The following is a 21,084-nucleotide window of genomic DNA, read 5'->3' on the forward strand; positions in this document are numbered from 1 at the left end:
GTTAGTTTTACATTAATATTCAACTGTAATTTATAATGATGCAAAGTATAGCTACAGTTCCTCAGTTACCAGGGCTGGCTCTCCACCAAAAAGTCCTTTTTGCTGGTAGACTACCACTGATCTTTATTTTTAAAGCCTCCACAACTAAATTCACTGAATCTGGCTTTTTGAGCGTGCAGGTCAGTGGCGTGCCACCATTGAGATGTGATTAAGGTGTCCCGAGACCGGACTCTATAATTCTAGTGCCAAAAATCACTGACAAGTAAAAAAACCAGGACATTCAAGTATTCCCATTTAGCTGAAAAGAACTGAACAGCATTACAAGTGTTTGAGAATTTTGTTTGCTTGTTTTTCTGAAGTAACTAATGAAATATCCATAGCTTTGGACAAAGTCATCCCAGAATGCACTCAGGTTAAATTAACAAAATGAGAAGCCCCTGAGCTTAGGAAAACAGCAATAATGCTAGGTTAGAGAAGGGGGAAATCACTTTTTTTTTTTTATAAAAAGTCCATCTGTAAGCAATTGTGCTAATGCTTTAAAGATGATCAGCTCAGGCTTTTGGAGTCAAACAGTAAACAACCAAAATTCTTATCGGGAAAGAAATTTTTCAACCTGAAAACAGATTCTGTCAAAATGTCAAAGGCCCAGATTTAGGTTCTGCTAAAACAGACTTTTACAAGACCCAATTTGAATAGAAATGTTGAGTTCAATTACCTTTTAACCTCAAGCAGAGGGAGAGAGACAAGCAATACAAACCCAAACACGACGCTGAAAGTAAATAAAAAAGAAACAGAAATTAAGACGTGCCAAATCTCATCCTGATCCAACTTTGTGGAACGCACAGAGCGAAGGCACAACGCTAACATTGAGAAGTAAATTGGGAAGGTGTTTCCATTAAGGTGTTATTTGCACTAAAGTTTACCAAAAAATTGAGCCTGAAAAATATGTTATCTGGACCATAAAGATAACTGAAGTGCAGAGCCATTTCTCCTCGTTTAACTGAGAACAGAAACCTGCAAGCAGATGTACAAAATACCTTGGCCTGCTGGCTGAAAAGTTGGAGAGTTTCTGGAGGTTTTGGTGAGAGGCAGTTGGAAGAACACAGGAGGAAAAAAAGGCGAGGTTGGTGAAAATGTATTTCGGAATTAATTATAATTTTACTCAGTTGTTCTGATCTTCTCTTTTCCCAAACTATTTATGCTCAACTTTGACATTAAAATTTCATTTGCTTTGCTCAGAATTACTTTATTTAGCAATGCTTAATTAGATTTTTGAGAACATACATATACGTATTAAAAATTCAGAAGTACCCTAAACTGAAATAACATATTTCATGACAAAATGTGAGCTTTTTTTTTTTTTTAATTTGATAAGAGGGGGCATTTTTTGCTTTAAATGAAAACTATTTCCTGATTTTCCAGAATTGTCAGAAAACCAAGAAGTCTGTTGTTTCCTCGGCTCACACAGGTAACGCAGGCTCCTCCGGTTCACTGTTTACCACTTGTTCCAATAAACTGCACCAAAGATGGAGGGATGAAATCACGGAAAGGTTCTTTGCAAGTAATTATTCAACAAGACAAACAATCAGTAATTAGGTCATGACTTTCAGAGAGGATTAATGAAAACATTTTATATGTGTAAAATGAGTTTTAAATGCCAAAGTGTTCCATAATTATTTATTAGACCAGATTTGCTCATGCAAATAGTTTTGTACCTAAGATTCATGCAGAGAAATGTCTGTCTCAGTGATGTGTACCACATTGTAAAATGCATCATTTAATTAATCATAAAATCTTCAGTAGTCAAAAATAATGGTAGCCAGCAGCTAAACTGCACACTAAATCTGCTCTGTAGCAACACATTTCAGTAAATATTGATAGGGTGAGAAGAGAAAATCAGAGATAACGTTTCTGTATCTACAGATTTGCTTTGGTTCATCTCACTTGTCGGTGAAGTTTTCTGGTTATACTGTGATTTCTGCTACACAGATTATTTAAATAGGTCAACATCTTTCTGCATGTATGGTCTATTCCGGGGCAGCTCTGTGTTTGTTTTATTTTTATCTACTTTTATGCAATTGCTAATTAATTTAGGAATCCAAAGTAAACTTGGCCTTAAGATACATAGCACCTTCCGCACAGCGAGCTGCTCTGTCTCCTGGCGGCTGGTCTCTGCCTTTCGCTTGTTCCAGGTGCCTCTGCTGTGCTAACACTGCCATCTAATGCCCGAACCCACCCCAAGCTCTCACTAGGCGGAGGAAACATGAGGCTGCGATTGCCTTTTCCGCAACATCTCCCGGTCACAATGCTGCTGAGAGCCACCCCGTTGTCCACCCTAGAGCTTCCACCGTTAATAAGAGCAAGTACGTGGAGCAAGGATGACTCTCTTCAGGAGTGCTCCACACACAGACCGGAGGTAACCACCTTTTCCCCATCTCACAGAAGCTGAGAGACATTCGCGAAGTGTTAAACAACAGAAGAGGTGAACTTCTGGAGGCTGCAAGAGCCCAGCTCAGCCTGGAAGCCCCCAGCGATGGTATTTTGCGTGTAGGGAGCGAGGGATAAGCTCACTGGAAACAAAGGGAGAAAACTTCTAAAGAGGGAGCGGTATCACCAAAACGCAGAGCTCCCCAGTTCCAAGCTTCATCATCCTGCAGAAAGATCCAGCTTGGTCCAGAGCTAAGTATGTTGCTGTGCTTTCATACAAAATATACAGAAGGAATGTAAAGCTGCTGTATCTGCCCTAAGGAGGTCAGGCTCAGTTCAACCAGAGCCAATAATAAAATTAAGAACGGATGAGCTGGGGAGATACCACACCTTTACATTTAACTCTTTAAAGAAAGAGATGGCATACTCACAGGCCTGTGGTCAGAACAGAGGCCAGCATAGCAGTCTGAAAAGTGTTAAACCAGAGCATTCCTTGTTTTGTAATACCGTGCCCGACCCAGCAGCCTGCTCTCTGGAATTGTGCTCCAGCAGCTACTAACAGCTACTGATTTTTGCAATGTTTCACGTATGACCCAGTCCTGGACTCGCTATCTATCAGTAATGAACTCCAAACTAAATAAAACTGCATATCATGTAATCGACCCTTGTTACCGATAACAATACATGTCAAAATGGGCACTCTCGTAATTAGCATGTAGTTACTCAATCTGCATAATTACACGTGGTAATCATGCTGTAGCATGTTTGGAAATGCTAGATCTCATTTTCCGCAGTAATCCAAAGTCATATGAATATCTTCTGTAGGAACTGCAACTTTAGATGTTATGAATTAATATTAAGATGAAATTGAATTAAATGTACTGATTTTAATGTCATGAATGTACTCATAACTATTTTTTCCCCTGAGAACCATCTGCAATTTAGAGACTTGCTAATCCTAATTAAATGCACTTTTCTCAAGTGTGTGCAAATGAACAGAGAAATCTGCTCAGTAACACACTTGCATATTTTCTTCTTCCCCTTTGTGAAAGAGGAAACTGTTTTGTGATTTAATATTAGATCTTCCTCGTAAAAGCAAATGAGTGTTGCTTCTTCATAATTTCAAGACATACAGTTGTCTGACTATGTATCTTAACTGGTAATTCATTAAAAGCACAGGAGGAAGATCCCTCGAACAAGTGTTTTTAAACAGTATTTTAGTTATGCCTCCCAGCATTTGAGACAGTACTTGAAGTCCGCTGATACTGTGCTTGGAGGCAACGAACAGAACCTGGCACTCTGCAGGTTATTATGCAAACCAGTTATCACAGGGCTTCATTGGCACGAGGTGGGTAGAAACCAGAGCAGACCCTGGAGTCAGGAGCACCCCTCACCAACCCAACCACAGCAGCTTTATCAACACCAACAGTGAAAAGACACCCGAGCTTTACTCACCGGCTCCATTTCTTTTTTGTTTTGGCCTTCCCCCTAAAGAGAGTCTCAACCTTTCCATCAACCCAACTTAGGCTGGGAATGACATTTCTCTCAAAGGAAGGGGGAGCAGGGCGGGGGGAGCAGTTTTAGCAGTATTAATGTAGCTCACAACTGAGCAACCAATTATATGACAGAACAGACACGGTAGCACTGAAAAACACGCCTCCAAAATCCCACGCTGTTTGAAGATGCAAGAAACTTGAAGCCAAAAAGACTTTTCAACCTTCAGTTGAATATCCTGGTAATGGTTCCGTATCTTTAAGACCTCCCTCTCAGTCAGTCAGGGAGATTTGCTCTTTAATTTGACTTTTAATTCAACAGCTTGCATAACTCACAAATTGATATGGCAATGTAGGCATCTGATACCTAAAGTCACTGGAACACACATCTATTGTCTCTAAGTCAGCTTAGCTTACCTGAAACCACTGAAGGCAAAAAGAAGGACCCTTAGCACACCTAAGAGGCACCAAAGGAAAGCCATGGTTAATCGTAAAGATGACTTGCAAAGCTCACACTTACTTCTTGTGTCCTGTCTAACCACATTGTCACTCAGCACCGCACAGAATGTTACCTAAGCCCAGCTGAATGCCTTCAGCAGCAAGACCCCAAGACCCCTCACATTTGTGCACCACAGGCACTGTAAGAACTTGCCGTTTCCAAAGCAAGTGACAGATCCACACGCCACATCATTTTGTTCTTAAGCTCCCACACTTTGAAGCTTTTATCCTCCCCAAAAGCACTGCTTTTACTTAAGTCAAGAAACTAGTCTAACCTACTTTGACAAACCTTATCATGGCAACAAGTGCCAGCCTAGCACAGGAATCAAAAGCTTAACCTGTGATGTCAATGAGGCTGTGGTCACTCATATAAGTGCCCCTAAATGCAGTTGACGTATATTGGGGATCTCATCTGATGAGCTCCCTTTCTCTCAAGGACGAGTTGCCTTTGACAAGTCTTTTCTAGCTGTCTTCCAAGCTCATAATCTAGTTTTGAGATATGGTCAGAGGTGTTGGTAAGGTCTGACACCTCAGTCGAGTTCCAAGAACACATCAGACCTAGAAATTTTTCAGAACGTATTTGGTTTCAAAAACAGTTTAAGCCTATACAAATTCTGAAGCCTCACCCCCCCAAAAAAATTCCGTGCTCCCCTCAGTTTTATTACCACAACAAACGCATACAATAACTCAATTTCCTTTCTTGAAGGAAAATAACTGGAAGAGAAGAAACAAAAGGTTTCTTCATTATTTTAAGAGTTTTCCTCTTAAGCCTTACAGATGGATTTTCTGGGAAGTGACTCAGTACTTTCATATAAGCAACTAACAGGGCATGAATTTGGTTTTGGTTATTGGCAGGTTCTCCTACTCCCCCTTCCCCAGCGGTACGAGTATGATGAAAGGTCAAGTGAATACGAAATTCCAAGCAACTCATTTTAAGCTTTAAAAGCAAGACACAGAAACCAGTTTTGCAAAACACCAAGTCTATATTTACATCCACATGTAATAATATACTCAACTAAAGTGAAATACATCATAAATTAAATGAGTAATGTGTGCCTACTGCTTGATGACTTCCGGTTTCAACAATTAAAATAAAACAAAATGGAATGAAATAAATACATAAACAAAAAAAAAATCAATTTGTACCTCTATATATGCACTGTTATTTCCAAAGAAACATACAAAACCAGTAGTATCCCAATAGTTAATACTGATGGGCAAAGTGTATTCTGAAGTACAGGGCTGTACTGCCATGAAACAGAGTCTTCATGTCCATTTTTCCATTCCAACCCCAAGATACCTACCAAAAAAAGCCTTGAGGGAAACTGTACCAGCATGAAGGGAGATTAAAAACAAACAAGTCTTAGGTCTGTTTGCTGAAACATGTTAAAAACCAGCCCTGTACATTTTAATCACAGAACCCCGTAAGGTACACAGATGATAGTTACAGCATGCATTCTATGACTCATTGAAAGATCACGCAAAAAAATAGATTAACCATTTTCCAAGTGAATTCATCTTCAAAAAATAGGCTATAAAAGTGCAAAACTAGGAAAACAAAAATCTAGACTATGTACATATGGCTCAGCTTATGAACAGGAAAAAAGGTAAATAGTGTACAATTTCCTGATACACAGCACTTCATTACATCGCCAGTTTACAGAGACATTAAAAATAGGTCCCGTATACAGGAACTAAGACATACAACTGGAACATCTCAAGTTGCATAATGAAAAAACAAGAGTTTCTAGGTTTTGCTATTTTACATTTGCTGTATGAGGGAAGAGAGCAAAATGAACAGTGCAAAATTTTTCATTTTTTGTTTTACTAAAATATATGGAAGTCAAAGCCAGGTACAGAAGAAATTAACTCTTAACTACAGGCTTTATGAGAAGCAACTAGGAACACACGTCAAAATATGCAACAATTCTGCTTTACTGGCTGGTAACTGGCCATCTTCCCTTTACAAAAATTAAACTGCATGTGCATTAGAAAAAACTCTTGTTGTCTTCACAAAAAAATAAAAGGAGATATTCTCCCATTTACAGGTTATTTCTCACTTATTTTAAACACCCAGTAGATGCTAAAACTCGACATCAAGAAGCTTCCAAGCACAGTCAAGCAGGCTACACCATAGCCACATCCCTTTTGAAGTCTGTGGATCCCATATTCATATTGCAAGTTTGTTTGTTTGTGACTTTACAGTTTGGACAAAGGTGCAAAGTAGTTTTCCTCTAAATGTAACTGTATTGAGTTTAGTACAAAACTAAACATTTGAAACATTTAGATTAGTATCGTTTCTCATGCAAGTCCTAGGTATTTTCTGCTGTAAAAGTTTGTATGTTGGTAGAGATGTTTAAGAGGCTTCTCTGAAGTACAACCACCAATGCCAAGAGAAGAATCCAACCGTATTTCAGGAACGCCACACTGAAATCCAAATGTCAAGTATTGCCTCATCCTTGCATTTAAAAATATGCTGGAAACAACCCCAGGGAAACAGATCCCTCCGACACATTATGGTCCTAACATATACAAGGCAGATCAGCATAATGTCAGCACCGTTGCTTTGATGTTCACAACATTTATAAACTGGACAGTTTCAGACAGTTTATTTGGAAGTTGTTTTAAAAAACTAACATAGTTCAACAGAAAAAACAGATGAGAAACTTTCACCTTTATGAAAAAGGAGCATTAAGCCAACAGGATTTCAACTTCAGTATCTACAGTTTACCTGAGGTGCAATGACTATATATTCTTTCAAAGAGAAACTCTTCAGCAGCGCTCAAGTATGTAAAAATATAATTCCTACCTAATATTTGGTCAATTAATTCTAACGAAAAATACTCAAAAGTCAATGTCAAGATATACATTCTCCACACACCTTCATAACCCAATTGTTTAGACTACTTTTCATGGCTGTTTGGTATAAAATGTTAACAGAACCAGTATTATAAAACTGTAGTGTTTTTATACACAGTACAATCACAGCTTAGTTCAGTAGCTTTCACCATTCATTTTTCCTCAAAGGATGAACTGCAGGTATAACTCCATAGAACATGCACTTGTGTCCTTAGACCTAGGGGAAAAAAGAAAAAAAAAGTTTTGTAGTATACAACTATAAAATAGTGCAACACGTTTTTTGTTGTGAGAAGTATCTTTAAAACATAAAGGGAATTTTCTTTTGTAAAGGAAATTTACATTTTCCATAAGTGTATTTAGAAATTGATATTGCATATAAGGTCTGTGTCTTCTATTTGCCAAATAAAAGCTGGCAATCAAGTCTACTTTTGAAGATACTCAAGCCCCAAGTAGAAATACAGGCAGGAAATTGAGTTAGCTTAAAAAAGCAGAACTAGACAAAAATATGCTTAGTAGGGGGACAATAAAAGCAGTAAGATTAGAAGAATATCAAGAAATAAAGTGAAGTATTTTAAAAGCTGTCAACTAGATGTCAGATAGCTCTGCTCCCCAGGTATGTAAAATCTTTCCATAAAATAGCATGTGCTGGTCCAGGTGCTATAGCATTCAAGGCATATCTCCTTAAATTTGAATGAGGAAAATTATCTGTAGCTCTGGGTTTGAAAAAAGCATACAGATATATTTATTTATAGTCTTATATAAGAGTACTTATCTCCTTAGCAGCTAAGAATGTTGCAAACACAATGGGGTTGTTAAGTTCTGAGATACAGCTACAGGACTGAAGAGATGAAGCACAGGAATTCGGAACACCAGGCTAATTCTTTTCACTTGACCTGTTTCCCTAAGAGGCTACACCCACCCCTCAGTCAAACAAAGGAAAAACTATTTGGAATAACCTCTCCAGTACACAAAAGATAAACTGTCAAGGAACTATCAGGAAATCCTTACTTCTCTATGAAAAAATCCACCAAGTAGAGTCTTGCTGTTTGAGGCAATCCTCACAATCTTCAGAAGTTGTAAAATGAGTAATGTCTACATTTTCAGGAAGGACTAAGCAACATAACCTCTCACAGGATTCATGAGCTGTGATAACAGGCACTTCCTCTCATTTCTAGTTCTCCACACAATGTTCCCCCACCCCCAAGTACTGACTTAAGGGGAAAGCCCTTTCATTGAACACTTCCCACTGGTATTGTCACTAATTAATAAATCTATCTATTGTTAGCCCTTCCTTGTATTTTCAGCTGTTCTGGTTCAGACATTCATAACCTCTCATCATGCTATGCAGCAACCTTTGATGCTATGAGTACATAATGCAATATTTAAGCAACAATTAGTTCAAAAGCTTTGTTTACCGTTTCTTGAAGTAAATGATCAAGTCTTCTTGTCACTTGGTCGAAAGTGTGCATTACCAATGAAACTTTCATAACTTCGCTTTTGTAGCACGCTGCTAGATAAGTGTTGGTATGACACTGATCTCTTCCCTGACAAAAATCAATTTAGAGGAGTTAGAATTATTTCCTGCTAATCTAATTGGTCAGACATTCAATTGTGAGCAGGTCTACGTCAGCATCCAGAATCCCAGAATACCACAGATGCTACCCACAAATCATCTCACAAGCAGGGCCCAAGACAATAGATATTCCTAGTCCTATTAAAAGATTATATGAAATTCAGTATCCAGAACAAATACAAGGCGAATGAAAAGTGTTAATTTAACAGCTTTGTTCTAAGCTGTATACACGTGATGTCCATCTCTCCAGATTTTGCTCATCTTATTTGCAAGAAAGAAATATCCTTGCTTAACTCAGCGTACAGCAGGCTTCACTTTAAGGAGGTTTAAGTGCTGCAGTACATTCTATAGCATGATGTCTACATACCCAGTTTCTTTATTTGCTTGAGAATTGAATTTTTCAATATGAGTATTTGAGAGGAAAAACAGGTATACTACATTATTACCATCATAGATTATATGGCAATTGTGACACTTTAAAGAGTGTTAATATACATTTACTTGAAGAACTTTGTTAAGCAATTTTCAGTCTAGTATGCAGGTAATTTCATGTTTATCTGAGACCATTAATTCAGATTTATATACGTGAAATCAATGCCTGTTCCATATTAAGTCTTATTAGCTTAAGCAAGCAGTCAAAAACACTTCATAAAATGAAGGAAAAAAGTCAAGAATCATTACTCCTACAGGATACAAAAAGCCCAACTGCCATCCATATTCCATGAAAGCTTTAAATGCAGCATTGAAAAAACCTAGCAAGCTTTAATTAAATTAAAATGGCAAAGCTAAATTAATATTTCAACAGAATCTATGAAGCCATTGGAGTGTGTCATGAGCAATTGTCTTTAATTTGCAGCCTCTGCCAGATCAATCAGCCAACAGGTTATCCTTGATAGCACGTTGCCATTGCAAAGGCAACTAATTTGAAAATAACACAAACTGAGTGGTTTCAGAATGTTTCTGTCTCTTCAGGGCAACACAGAATGGCAGAGCTTACAAGCAATAACGGAAGGCATCATGCTTTAATCAAGTTTGCCAAGTGGAACATATTCTCATGACAACTTGATCCAACATTTAACATGCGACATAACATGTTCATAGGACCTAAATAATATTGCCACAAGGCACAAAGGCCCTTAAAAAAGGTTTTGACATCATGTTTTATAATATCACCAGAGTTCAATAAAAAGACTACAGAAACCTGCCGGTCTACACTTGCACTACTTTGCATGGTATCTTACAAAATAAATCTCTGAGGAGTTGCAACTCAGACAAACAGTTGTACAGATTTTTAACAAAAAAAGAATTTGCAGAAACTTTCACTGTCTCCACCTACGTTAAAACCCTAATACTGAGAAGTTTGCCTGTCTGCTACCCTATACCCTCTCAAACAACTATCAAGGTTTGGGTTGGGTATTTCTAGGCAGAACGGTTGGAAAACTAGGAAATTAGCCTTAAAAACCTACATTTTATTGCACGGGGCTTTTATTGAAGTTGCTAAGAAAATCCATAGAGGGGGGCTTGTTTCACAAGTCTTTCCAATGTAGGTAACAGTCATAAAAAGTTGCTTTTCTTGCCCTGAGACAGCACTGTGTAACGAAGGATGAACTCTTTATTTCCATAACAATACTGTCAAATTAGTTGCAGCCATAGTTTTGAGAGCTCTAAATAACAAGAAACAGTAGAAAGTTCTTGACTACAGGCTACTGTCTCCAAGCTTGTACCAAAGAAGAGGAAGAAAAGCCTACCACAGAGATTTTTCTGGCAGACAGGTGGAGCTTTCAAAAGAAGAACAAGGTGGATTCCAATGAAGTCATTGTTTAAAAATAGTATTACATCAACCGCTACTTCAATAGGCTAACCTCACTAACACTACTGGCAAAACAAGAGAATTTCCCTATCCTCAACGTACACTAGTGCTGGAAAGGGGCAAGACACTGCCCACCATCTAGTCCTTGGGGTACAGGCTACTCATCTAGCTGGCTGAAGCTGCAAGACTTTTTAACTTTCCCCTTCCTGTTTTCCTGAAAATTAATAGGGTTTTATACAACACCAAGAGCATTCCCTCAAAATCCTGAATGTTCTATCTGCTGAACAGATAGCAATGTCATGAAGCACAAGTCCTCAGTCAGTGCAAGGACACAGTTTAGTCCTTAAGGACAGTTGTGTCCTCCACCAAATGTTGCGATCACACATTAAGTTCGTAGCTGCCATCAACCATTAATTAAAAAAAAAAAAAAGTCTTGCAAAGCACTGTAAATACCACAACTGCATGAATGACTTCTGTGCTCAGAAAAAAAAAAAAAAAAAACCAAACAACTGTATGTATTTCATTCTCTCAGATCACGAGGAATCAAGACAGCAACAACATTTGTCCTTCTCCGCACCCCCCTGCATTCTATGCATAACCTAGTGCCCATTTTACATTCCTCATAGCAATTCACGGTACAGTTCATGGTACACAGACAACACTCTTCACGAAACTAGGAATTAACTCCATTTCACAACCACTTCAGTGAGTCAACTGTGATGCTGGCTTTTCCTTTATCCACTCCCTACCCAGACTGGAAACAGAACTGTAACACTTTCCTTCATCCAGCCATAACCCACTAGCAAGCCTGAATATTTATGAAGCCCACAATCTTAAAACAAGCAAACAAAAACCAGAACAGAGTTAGCTAATACATTTTTTGCCACATAACTAAATGCCGATTTAGTATTTTGCAGTTTGCTCTGACCTAAGGTAACACACCTCTGCTTGTTATGAACCCAGGCTACTTCAGAAGAATAATCTTACTGCTTCCAGAGAATGGGAGTATTCACAGAGTTAAGAACTTAGCAGAGACTTTAAGACTACATAGTACACACACGCTATTCATTTTTATAATAGGATCTTCACTTCAAAATTCAAAGTCCTATATTTATAGCTAAGTCCATACTGACCTCAGCTCAAAGTCATAAATACCATCTTCTACAAATAGTCAAGACAACTGCTTAAATATCACCTAGCACCTTTTAATCTTAGCCTCCTGCTAAGTTCTGAAAATGTTCACTAAGAACAAAACACAAAAAGCATGTATTTCATAAATGTACCAAAGTTTTCCAAATACATCACAAAACATTTATCTCTGCTAGGCCCAGAACTTTCCAAAGTATTACTACTTAGTGCAATGAGACACCATAATTAGAATAGCAGAAATATGTTGTCTTGATTTAACAAAGTATTCTGTTCCTACTAAAAACTAAACATTACAAAAACTCATTGAAGAACAGAGGTATAAGATCTAAATCATAGTTTTATGATGTGCAATACATCCTTTTCTGCAACTGAAGGGAACAATTGTCCATGACAGCTTTTTTTTTTTTGTAAGGTTATTAATATTCCAGATAGTCCAAGACTTCTTGTATATTAAGCAGAAAGGCTCATTCCATATCCTGGATTAGTTAGCATGTCTGGAGTGCTCTGATGAGCAAACAATACATGTTTGCTATCAGAGACCCATGGCAGGGGGGAGGAAGGAACTTGAGGAACTTTAAATCCCTCTTTAAAATTCAGACCTTCCAAGCCTAATTCCCCAAGCCAGGAGTTTGCTGAACCTGGATTTTAAATTTAAAATCCAAGCATTGACTGGACTGGGTGAAATGCTAAGTACAGCTTTATTTTCTCTGTTTCAAGGTGGGTACGTACTTATTTATATTTCATTCACCTTCCTTTGTAATGGTGTAAGACATTTAACTAGGAAGGAGATACAGTACCTTCTACTGTAGAGCTGGTTACTTGGCCATTGCTAGATCCACAAGAACTGTAAAGTGATCCAGAGCTATATGGCTCATAAGGTTTAAGAACAGTCAATACATTAGGAGGATCAACGTCATCTGAATTCAGAAGCCCTTGTTTGGTTGGCAAAACAGAGGATGCAGGTTTGGTGCGAGAACATTCCTGAGGTAGCAGATTTGCATATCTGTTTGCAACACGAAATCTGCTCATTTCGTATCTTCTGTAATTAGGCATTGGAGAGTCAATATGTTCAATAGCTAACAGATTAGGTTTCATTCGTTTAGAAGATGTTTCACCATAGTCTAGATTTACATTGCTTGCAGATTTACTACAAACATAGTCTCTTCCTCGATGACAAGACCAGGCAGATTCATTTAGGTGAGAGTTGAGAGCCCCATTCATACTGCTGCTTACTAGACCAGACTGAGACACTGGGACACTTAGAGCTTTTACTTTAGATTCAGATCTTTTTACTCTGTCCAATACTGGAGAGATACTGGAACTGGAGTGCATTTCTTGCTGAGGTTGTCTATAGTTATTTGCCTGAGTTCCAATATTACTTTGCTGTTTATGAAACTTGAGGTTACTTGGGGCTGCGCTGCTTGAGTCAGTCACTGAAAAGAGAGGGACTTTGTTCTGTGGAGGGTGACATTGTTTAGCTTTCCCCGTCTGCAACAGTTTTTGCTGTGTCGATGGGGAAGCCTTACTTTTACTAGAATTAAAAGACAGAGGAAGCACATCTTTACCAAGCAGAGCTGGAGGGCATCCAGTGCGCCTGGCTTTAGCTAGAGCCTTGTTTCTACAGCCATTTTTGTTAACGGTGTCAGGATTGTATTTGTGCATCAGCCTCTGGTGCATCATTAGGACTTCTGGGTAAAATGTTCTGTAAGGACAAAATGGACAGGTGCTGGGTGCTAGTAGGCCTCTAGTTGAAACCACTGAACATTCTTGTGAAGTCCCAATAGATAAGTTCAAGGGCTTTTCTTGAGAGTCCACCACAGGTTTGTGTTTGTAGTTTTCAGTGCACTCTCGCACATCATTCACATTTTTTCCATCCTTTAAAGCACAAACATACTGGACATCATCTCCCTCTGATGCCACAGAAGCCTTTCTCTCTCTTTTATGAGGAACATTGGGCTGAGCTTCCTTTGTTTCCTTCTCAGCCTTTAGTTTTTCCGGGTAAGGAGTGGACACATTCTCATGTATTTGATTTGAATTGTTACAAACGGGACCCTTGTTCAATTCCCTAGAATTATTTTTCATTTTTAAAAGGACTGTGCTGCCTATTGCATTGTTCAAGGACAGAACTTCCTTTTGCTGCTTGGTAGGTAGGCAGCTCTCAGCATCTTTGGCACAATCAAAAAGCCTCTTCGAATTTTTGGTTTCTTGAGCACCATCAGCAGCCAGCAAGAGCTCCGTCTCCTGACTCTGTAATGAAACTTTGCTGTCACTTTTCACATCTGCTGCACTATCAGCTTGCTTGTCCTTGTGATGCCTCTCTAAATGATATCTCAGTGAAGTTTTCTGTGCTGCTGCGTACTCACAGAATTCACATTTGTATGGTTTTTCACCTGAAACACAGTTTATCAGTAAATAAGTTTGATACAATTTGATTTGAAGTCTTGAATACAATTAAAGACAAGGGAATCATGTAGACCGCAAAACAGTAAAATAGATTTCTCTTTCCCCTTCCACATACTCATAATTCCCAAACTCATCTAAATCATTTAAACAACTACATCTTACTGCTTTTACTAACTACAGTGACATCTTCTGGCTACAATGAAGATATTTTCCACACGTTGGTTAGGTATGGAGATGGTAGCTGACAATATGTTTGGCAGAGATAAGCAAGAAGTATAACTGTGGGTCAACTCTAACAATTTGTAGCCCTTCATCATACCACAAGTATGCTATTCAACAACACAAATGTTACAGTTCATCTATAAATAGAGCTGTTTCAAAAGAAACAGGGACATACATTAGCAGAAGTAGGAAGAGTTTGCCTGGCTATGGAAAAAAACAAAGTTGAACTGAAAAATAGACACAGCTTTTTCCCAGGTAGCAGAAACTGGCAGATGATCAACTTAGTACTTGGGAAATAGGCTTTTTTTTTTTTTTTTTAATTAAAAAACAAACCCAAAACTTTTTGCTAGACTGCTAAAAGCAGAAAGAATTAAAGTTTTAAAATATATTGTGCTCTTAAGAGTACTTAATGTAATTAGCCCTATTCAAAAAGATTTACACTTACATAAATAATTAATTCCTTCTAACAAATTTCAGTTGGAATTATTTAAATTTTTTTAGCATTAGAGAAAACTTTGTTCTTAATATCAATAATTCTGAAGGCAATTTCTGTTTTTCTTAAGCAAAACCAAACATTCCATCCAACTGGATTCAGGAGACTTCCTTCCCCTCCCACAAAGGTGAAGCCCATTTACCTGTATGAGTTCTGAGATGAATATTGAGGTAATAATTTGAGCGAAAATACTTTCCACAATAGCTGCATTCTCTGGAGGCTCCAAGGTTTTTAACTTTTGCTCTTTCCAAACCATCTTCATTTTTATCTTTGGGAGAAAATATAGCTATATTATGAAGAGCAAATGCAAATTTGGAGTCTCATTTAAAACTATAAGTAACTACCTTAACTGTCTTTAAGGAAAAACACAGAATGATGAACTGTTGTCAACTCCTACAGTCTACGAGCTTCTGTTCCGTACTGCTGCACACTTAGCAATCAAAGAGCAAAAGAGTTAAAAAGGTTTCCGTCTCTGTCATGTAAGACTGCGGTTAGTGACTGTAATGAAGAAGCCCCAGAGAACAAACAAGATGCAAAACTGGGTCTCAAAGAAGAAAAAGAAAAAAGTTATCTTTACTGACCTACAGGAACCTGATGGAGAATGGCCCATCTCAAAAATTCACACAGGTTGTAAACTGTATTCTTTCATTAAAGGGAGTGCTTGAATTAAGTGTGAGCGTGATGATTCAGACTGTAAACCTGCTCTGCACACCATGGCAAAACACAGGAAGGTGTTTCATGGAAGGAAGGCGAGGAGAAAGATCGATTTTGTTATTAATTGTAATATTATTATTATTTCTGTGCTAATCAATGGAGTGTCATGCCTGTATAACAATATCCTTAGATTTAATGAGTAATAATCTTTCACTAGAAGCATTAATGCTTAAGCTTTGACAAACACGGGAGTAGGAAAGTGACAGGGGTTGCTAGTTCTGTGAAACCTGTATTCAAGGAACAAATTCACAGATTAAAAACTGGGTCCACTCAAGTGTAAGCAGCAGTAGTTACCACTGGAGGGCGGCAAGTACAGCATAATGTCTAACAAGAAAGGGGAGAAAGCTTACACATAATACACCATTCAAATCAACATGCTTTCTCTGGCAGGTTGAATTGAAAAAACATCAAGACAACTTCAGTAAAATATCCAAGTCAAAGCTGACTAGAAAGCTACAGTGGGAAGAGAAGGAAGGGGACATTTTGCTTGACTAAGAGTTAGATACATAATATAGCTTAAAACGGTTCTCTCAAGTTCCTACGTGTTGGAAAGCTTCTATACTGGAAATGCTAAGTATGGCTAAGCTACAGCTAAGACAAGCCATAGCTGTTTTAAACAAAACAGACAATGTCTCAATAAGCATGACTCAGCATCTCACAATGAAAGCTGTTGTAGTTTAGGATAAGACACTGAGAAACAAAACAAGCAAGTTAACATTAGGTAATAATTCCATTCCTTTGTTACTGGAGGCAAAATAAGGGCTGCACATTACCAGAAATGGAAAAGTCAGTCGTGTGTGCCAGGACATTCTGTACGTTGTGTCTTTTCTTGAGATTATGCAAGTGTCTGTTCTTTAAATGCAGACTCAAAGCATGTCACACACAAGAGTGCTAGACTAGCTAGAAGACTTTTTACTATTCCTTTTTGTCCCCAGACATGCAATCTTTTTCAATTAAGGAATCATTCAGTATCACTTGTTTTTCTAAGACACTCTGAGATGCAGAATTAATCCTGGGTAACATACAGGTTGAGCCCATCTACTCTGTCAAAGAGAACTGTTAGCAACCCTTCAAGGAAGAGAAGTTAAATATATACCTCTCTTACATACATGATGTCCACACATTAATAGCCTGCATGCATGTCCTTACACAACTAATTTAAAATTGCTGGTTCTGACATTTAGGCTTTCAAGTTACATACCATTCAAAAGAAACATAAAACCTGCAGTTTGATAGAAAAAGTTTGGAATTATTCTTTACTTCTCAGGAGCTTAACAACTGCTGGTATTGAGCACTGGCTTTTTCTGCCCTTTCTTACAAGATGCAGGGGAAAAAGTGAAACTGCAATGATTTCTTCAGAAACACTATTTGTAAAAACATGTGCTGGACAAGAAGGGATATGCAACATTCAAAAGCATCCAGTAAAACTAAGAATCCTGCTATCGTGGCGGGGCGAGGGGGGGAAGGAAGGACGGGGTAAGTAAGCAGTGACTTTTCCTGGACTGATTGTTATTAAAAGTATTTCAATGATTCCAGTAACCCAAATCATAACTGCAAGAAGGCTCAACACAACTTCAAAGATCTCAAAATGGCAGTGTCAGAACCTTTCTTTCCCCCTCATTTTTCTCTTTTCCCCTTCCCCCACCATAACATTTCATACCTCTGGCCAAGTTTTGAAAAGGTAACTGAGAAAGGCAAGACGCATTCTTTGGCTCTAAAGAGTTCCTAAACAATACAGTAACAGCTATTTCAAACTTAGGTGCTCAAAATGCTACTCACCTAAATTAAGTGTTTCTGGAAGCCCATCTTCAGATCCATCTTCAGAGCCTCCTTCTATTCGTTCTCCTGCTCCATTTTCATCCAGACTTGCAATTATATCAGCACAGCACGTCCTCGAAGCAGCTGAAGTCTCTCCATCAGTCCGCCTGTCTCTCTTATGTACTCTGGAATGAAGGACTAGCTGGTGGTATGTTCTGAAGGCTTTACCACACTCTGAACAGTGTGTTGGTTTCTCTTTGTTCTGGGACAATTTAGAATCCATCTCCATAGAAGGCACTTCACCACCTGGATGTTTCAATTTGTCTTGGGATAAGTTACTGTTCCCTGTATAACTGCTGTTTTTATTTACTTTTGACTTCCCTGTAGTTTCAGTATGGCTACCTTTATTTGCATTCCAAATTTCACCGAGTTCTTCTTTATCAGAAGATGAATCATCATTGTCTGTACTTCCTTCTTGCCCTGGTTCTTTAATTTGGCCATGGCCAACTGCAACTTTACCTTTGGTAGCCAGCTGCCACGCTTGATATGTATTGAAAGGATCTAGTTCAGCTATCCATTTCACAGGTTTTTGTGATTTGTCATTTTCTGGAACCAAGTTTGGTCTTAAGTTCAAGAATCGCAAAAATTCCTCTCTTCGAGACGTTTCTTCTGCATTAGGTTCACCAGTCACTTGGGGGCTTTCACCACTGGGTACTGATTCTTTGGTGTGCACTTTACTGTGCTCCATTAGAGTCTCTTTGTTGAGAAATAGGAAACCACAAACCATACAAATTTTGTAAGGTGACATTACATTTTCAGTTACCTGCTCCTGCACCACCTCATTTATTGTTATGGGGCTTTCAGAACCTTGTTGGTGCTTGTTTCTAGAACCAGGCTTTCCAGTATGCGTTCTCATGTGATTTTTGAGGAACCACGGCTCTTTAAATCTTCTTCCACAGACATTACACCAATACGTGAAAGAATCTTTATGCTTTTTCATGTGTGCATCAACATCAAAAGCCTCATCAAACGTTTGTCCACAGACTTCACAACTAAGTTCTTCACTGTCCTTTTCATTGTTTGGTGAAGGCAAGTTTGTTCTTACTTGACATTTATCTAGAGGACTAAGATACTCTGCTTCAACACGCAGGACAGCTGGTTCACAAAGAGTGGGCCTATGCTGAGTTAAAACATGCTTACCAAGTTCTTCAGGATGTTTAAAAGTCTCATCACAAAACATGCAGTCCAGAGGCATGCACCCCTCAGCTTGCACGAGAAACTTTTCTTGCAAGCTTTTGTAAGAAATTGTGTTTGTTCCTTTTATTGTCATTGAGGCATCATTATTCTCCATCTGCGCACCAACAGTACTGGCTATTCCATCCGGTCCATCCATGTATGCCAAGAGAGGCTGAGTTGGCATGTTTCCTATGTTCTGTTCCCTATTACGTGTTTTAATGTAAGGTTTCAGTTCTTTGGGGATGCTCACTGATCACAATAAGGACACTTGTAAAGTTCTCCAACATGTGCTTACAAGTCTGCTAAGCTAAAAAACCTCTGCCAGACAAAAGATTTTTCCCACAAGCAAAAAATTATTTCTTTTTCGTTTTTATCTGTGTTCACACATCACTGCAAGTGTATCCATTGGTTCTCTCAGTAACAGAATGAGGGTTTTTTGAACTATTTCTTCTGATTTTTCAAGTCTGTAGAAACAGTCAGTTGCACTTAGTTTTTTTGTACAAATATTTCAAATAGTTGCATTGGGCAAAATACACTCAAGGACAAGTTCAGTGACACAAAGAGCACCTGGAGAAGAAAGAAAATAGTCAGTCAGACTTTTCAAAAGAAAAGTATTGTCTCCCAAATAATGAAAACATTAAGGCTAGAGAACTATCGAATGCTTTTGAACACAGAAGGCATACTTTTGATAAACAGTCAATGAGGGACAGCTAGAAGGCACTCTGGTCACTTTTCTACCTACCGCAGTTGAAATAGTATGGTCTTGAACATCCCTGTATTCCACTAGCTGGGCTTCTGTACTAAGATTGCTATATAAAAGCAATACTTTGTCTACTATCTATTCTAAACCTACTCTTATCCAGTTGCATAAAGCTGCTGAAACCTACTGCAATACGTACACTACTGTGTTTTTCAATTTACTTGAATTCCTAACAAGTAAATGCAGCAAGCCAAAGTAACCTTTCCTCAAACCTGTGAAACCAGTGTTTAAAGGCACACTAAAACTTTACTTGTTTGTTCTCTAAAGGTTGTTAAGCAAAAGACTTCCCCCCTTCCCCCGCCCCCCCAGGACTAGACAGCTTGGAATTAGCTTTCCTAGTTCTGGTACATAGTAAGCATCAGTACAAATCTTTGTATTAAGAACTATTCACTAATACCACTACCCAAAGCTTTTACTATCATCCACAGATTTACAATCTCTGTGACAATTTTGGGCTGGTACAATTAGATCATCTCAAAGTTTGAAATAAACTAACGATACTGTTTCTTGAACAGTAGTTAAGTATTTACATCATCCAAGAGGCCAACTATTACATTTAAAAAGGAAATGTTTCTAATTTCAAATTGCATGCAACAAAAAAAATGTGCTTTATTGATGATACTCAAAAGGGAAGGTTTTAAGATTCCACAAGATTAAAAAGGGTTATAATACAGTTAATCACAATTCCAATTTAAATCTCTAAGTCTATAAGAGTTATAACGTCTGCTAGCAGCGATTAATGGCCACCACTCTTTGGGCTGACAAATTATAGCATATTGGGGTTCAGGACTCTGCTTGATCAAATTTTCAGATACAGGAAAAGTCTACCAAACTAATACAAGACCATATAAATTAAAGAGGAATCACTTCGAGATGAGGCACATTTCCAAATACATGAATATCTAATGAAAAGAATGCATTCAAAATTTGACTCAAACTTCAAACTTTTGCAAATTATTTCATAAAAGACAGCTGGCCAGTGATTCACGTTACTTGATTAAGATGCCTCAAAACACAATATGGACTATAGCTCTTATAGCAGAAGACAGTACAGGCAAAGTAGGGTTTTAAAATTCATCTCAACTTCCACCTCTGCCTTGCTTTTATTTGGAAAAAATGGAAACATTTTGCTTCATTTCAGCCAAAGAAAGGGTAACAATCCAAACACAACCCTGTAACAGTTCAGGCTACAGAGATTTCCATGACAAGTAGTTGTAGCAGGTAAAGGTGTGGTTATCTATGCAGCTGAGGTTACCTTCTCCAGCCTTTTCTGATCAGCAGTACTAGTCGGACAGAAAAAGTTGGTCTTAAGCCATTAAATCTTAAACCATTTCAGTAGAAATCAGCCACCAGAACTTGAATTGTTTATACAGTTCAGTGGCCCAAACATGTTTGCAGGTAACGCTCCTCCAAGGCCACCTGCTGGCAGAACCAGTATGTCTAACAGCCATGGGAGGTTAATGGGACAGGACCTTTAACCAGCTGCAGTGAAAAGGCAAGTATCTATAGACCCAGGCTTTGATATGATGCCTTCAACTATATTGGATACCTTTACCTACCACAAAACAGTCAAGTCCAGGTAAGAAAACCACCTGGGAAAGGAAACATTACAACACATTGCTAGGAGTCATAGATCCAACATCTCAAACACTTTATCCACTCCCTGCATTACAGCCTTGCCCTGAGAAT

The 21,084-nt window shown here is 38.3% G+C and overlaps 1 protein-coding gene across 1 annotated transcript; it reads right to left on the reverse strand.

Annotated features, from left to right (window-relative positions):
• Positions 1-5,378: 5,378 nt before the first annotated feature.
• On the reverse strand, positions 5,379-19,190 carry ZNF217 (zinc finger protein 217). The gene is made up of 5 exons (XM_050907175.1): positions 17,421-19,190; positions 15,070-15,195; positions 12,607-14,199; positions 8,693-8,821; positions 5,379-7,494 (listed from the first exon to the last, which is right to left on the reverse strand). Exons 1-4 carry the CDS (start codon positions 18,817-18,819, stop codon positions 8,712-8,714), a joined length of 3,228 nt encoding a protein of 1,075 aa, XP_050763132.1. The 5' UTR covers positions 18,820-19,190; the 3' UTR covers positions 5,379-7,494; positions 8,693-8,711.
• Between the last annotated feature and the right edge of the window lie 1,894 nt (positions 19,191-21,084).

The sequence above is a fragment of the Gymnogyps californianus genome, chromosome 17 (assembly GCF_018139145.2).
Source record: "Gymnogyps californianus isolate 813 chromosome 17, ASM1813914v2, whole genome shotgun sequence".
Lineage (NCBI taxonomy): Eukaryota > Metazoa > Chordata > Aves > Accipitriformes > Cathartidae > Gymnogyps > Gymnogyps californianus.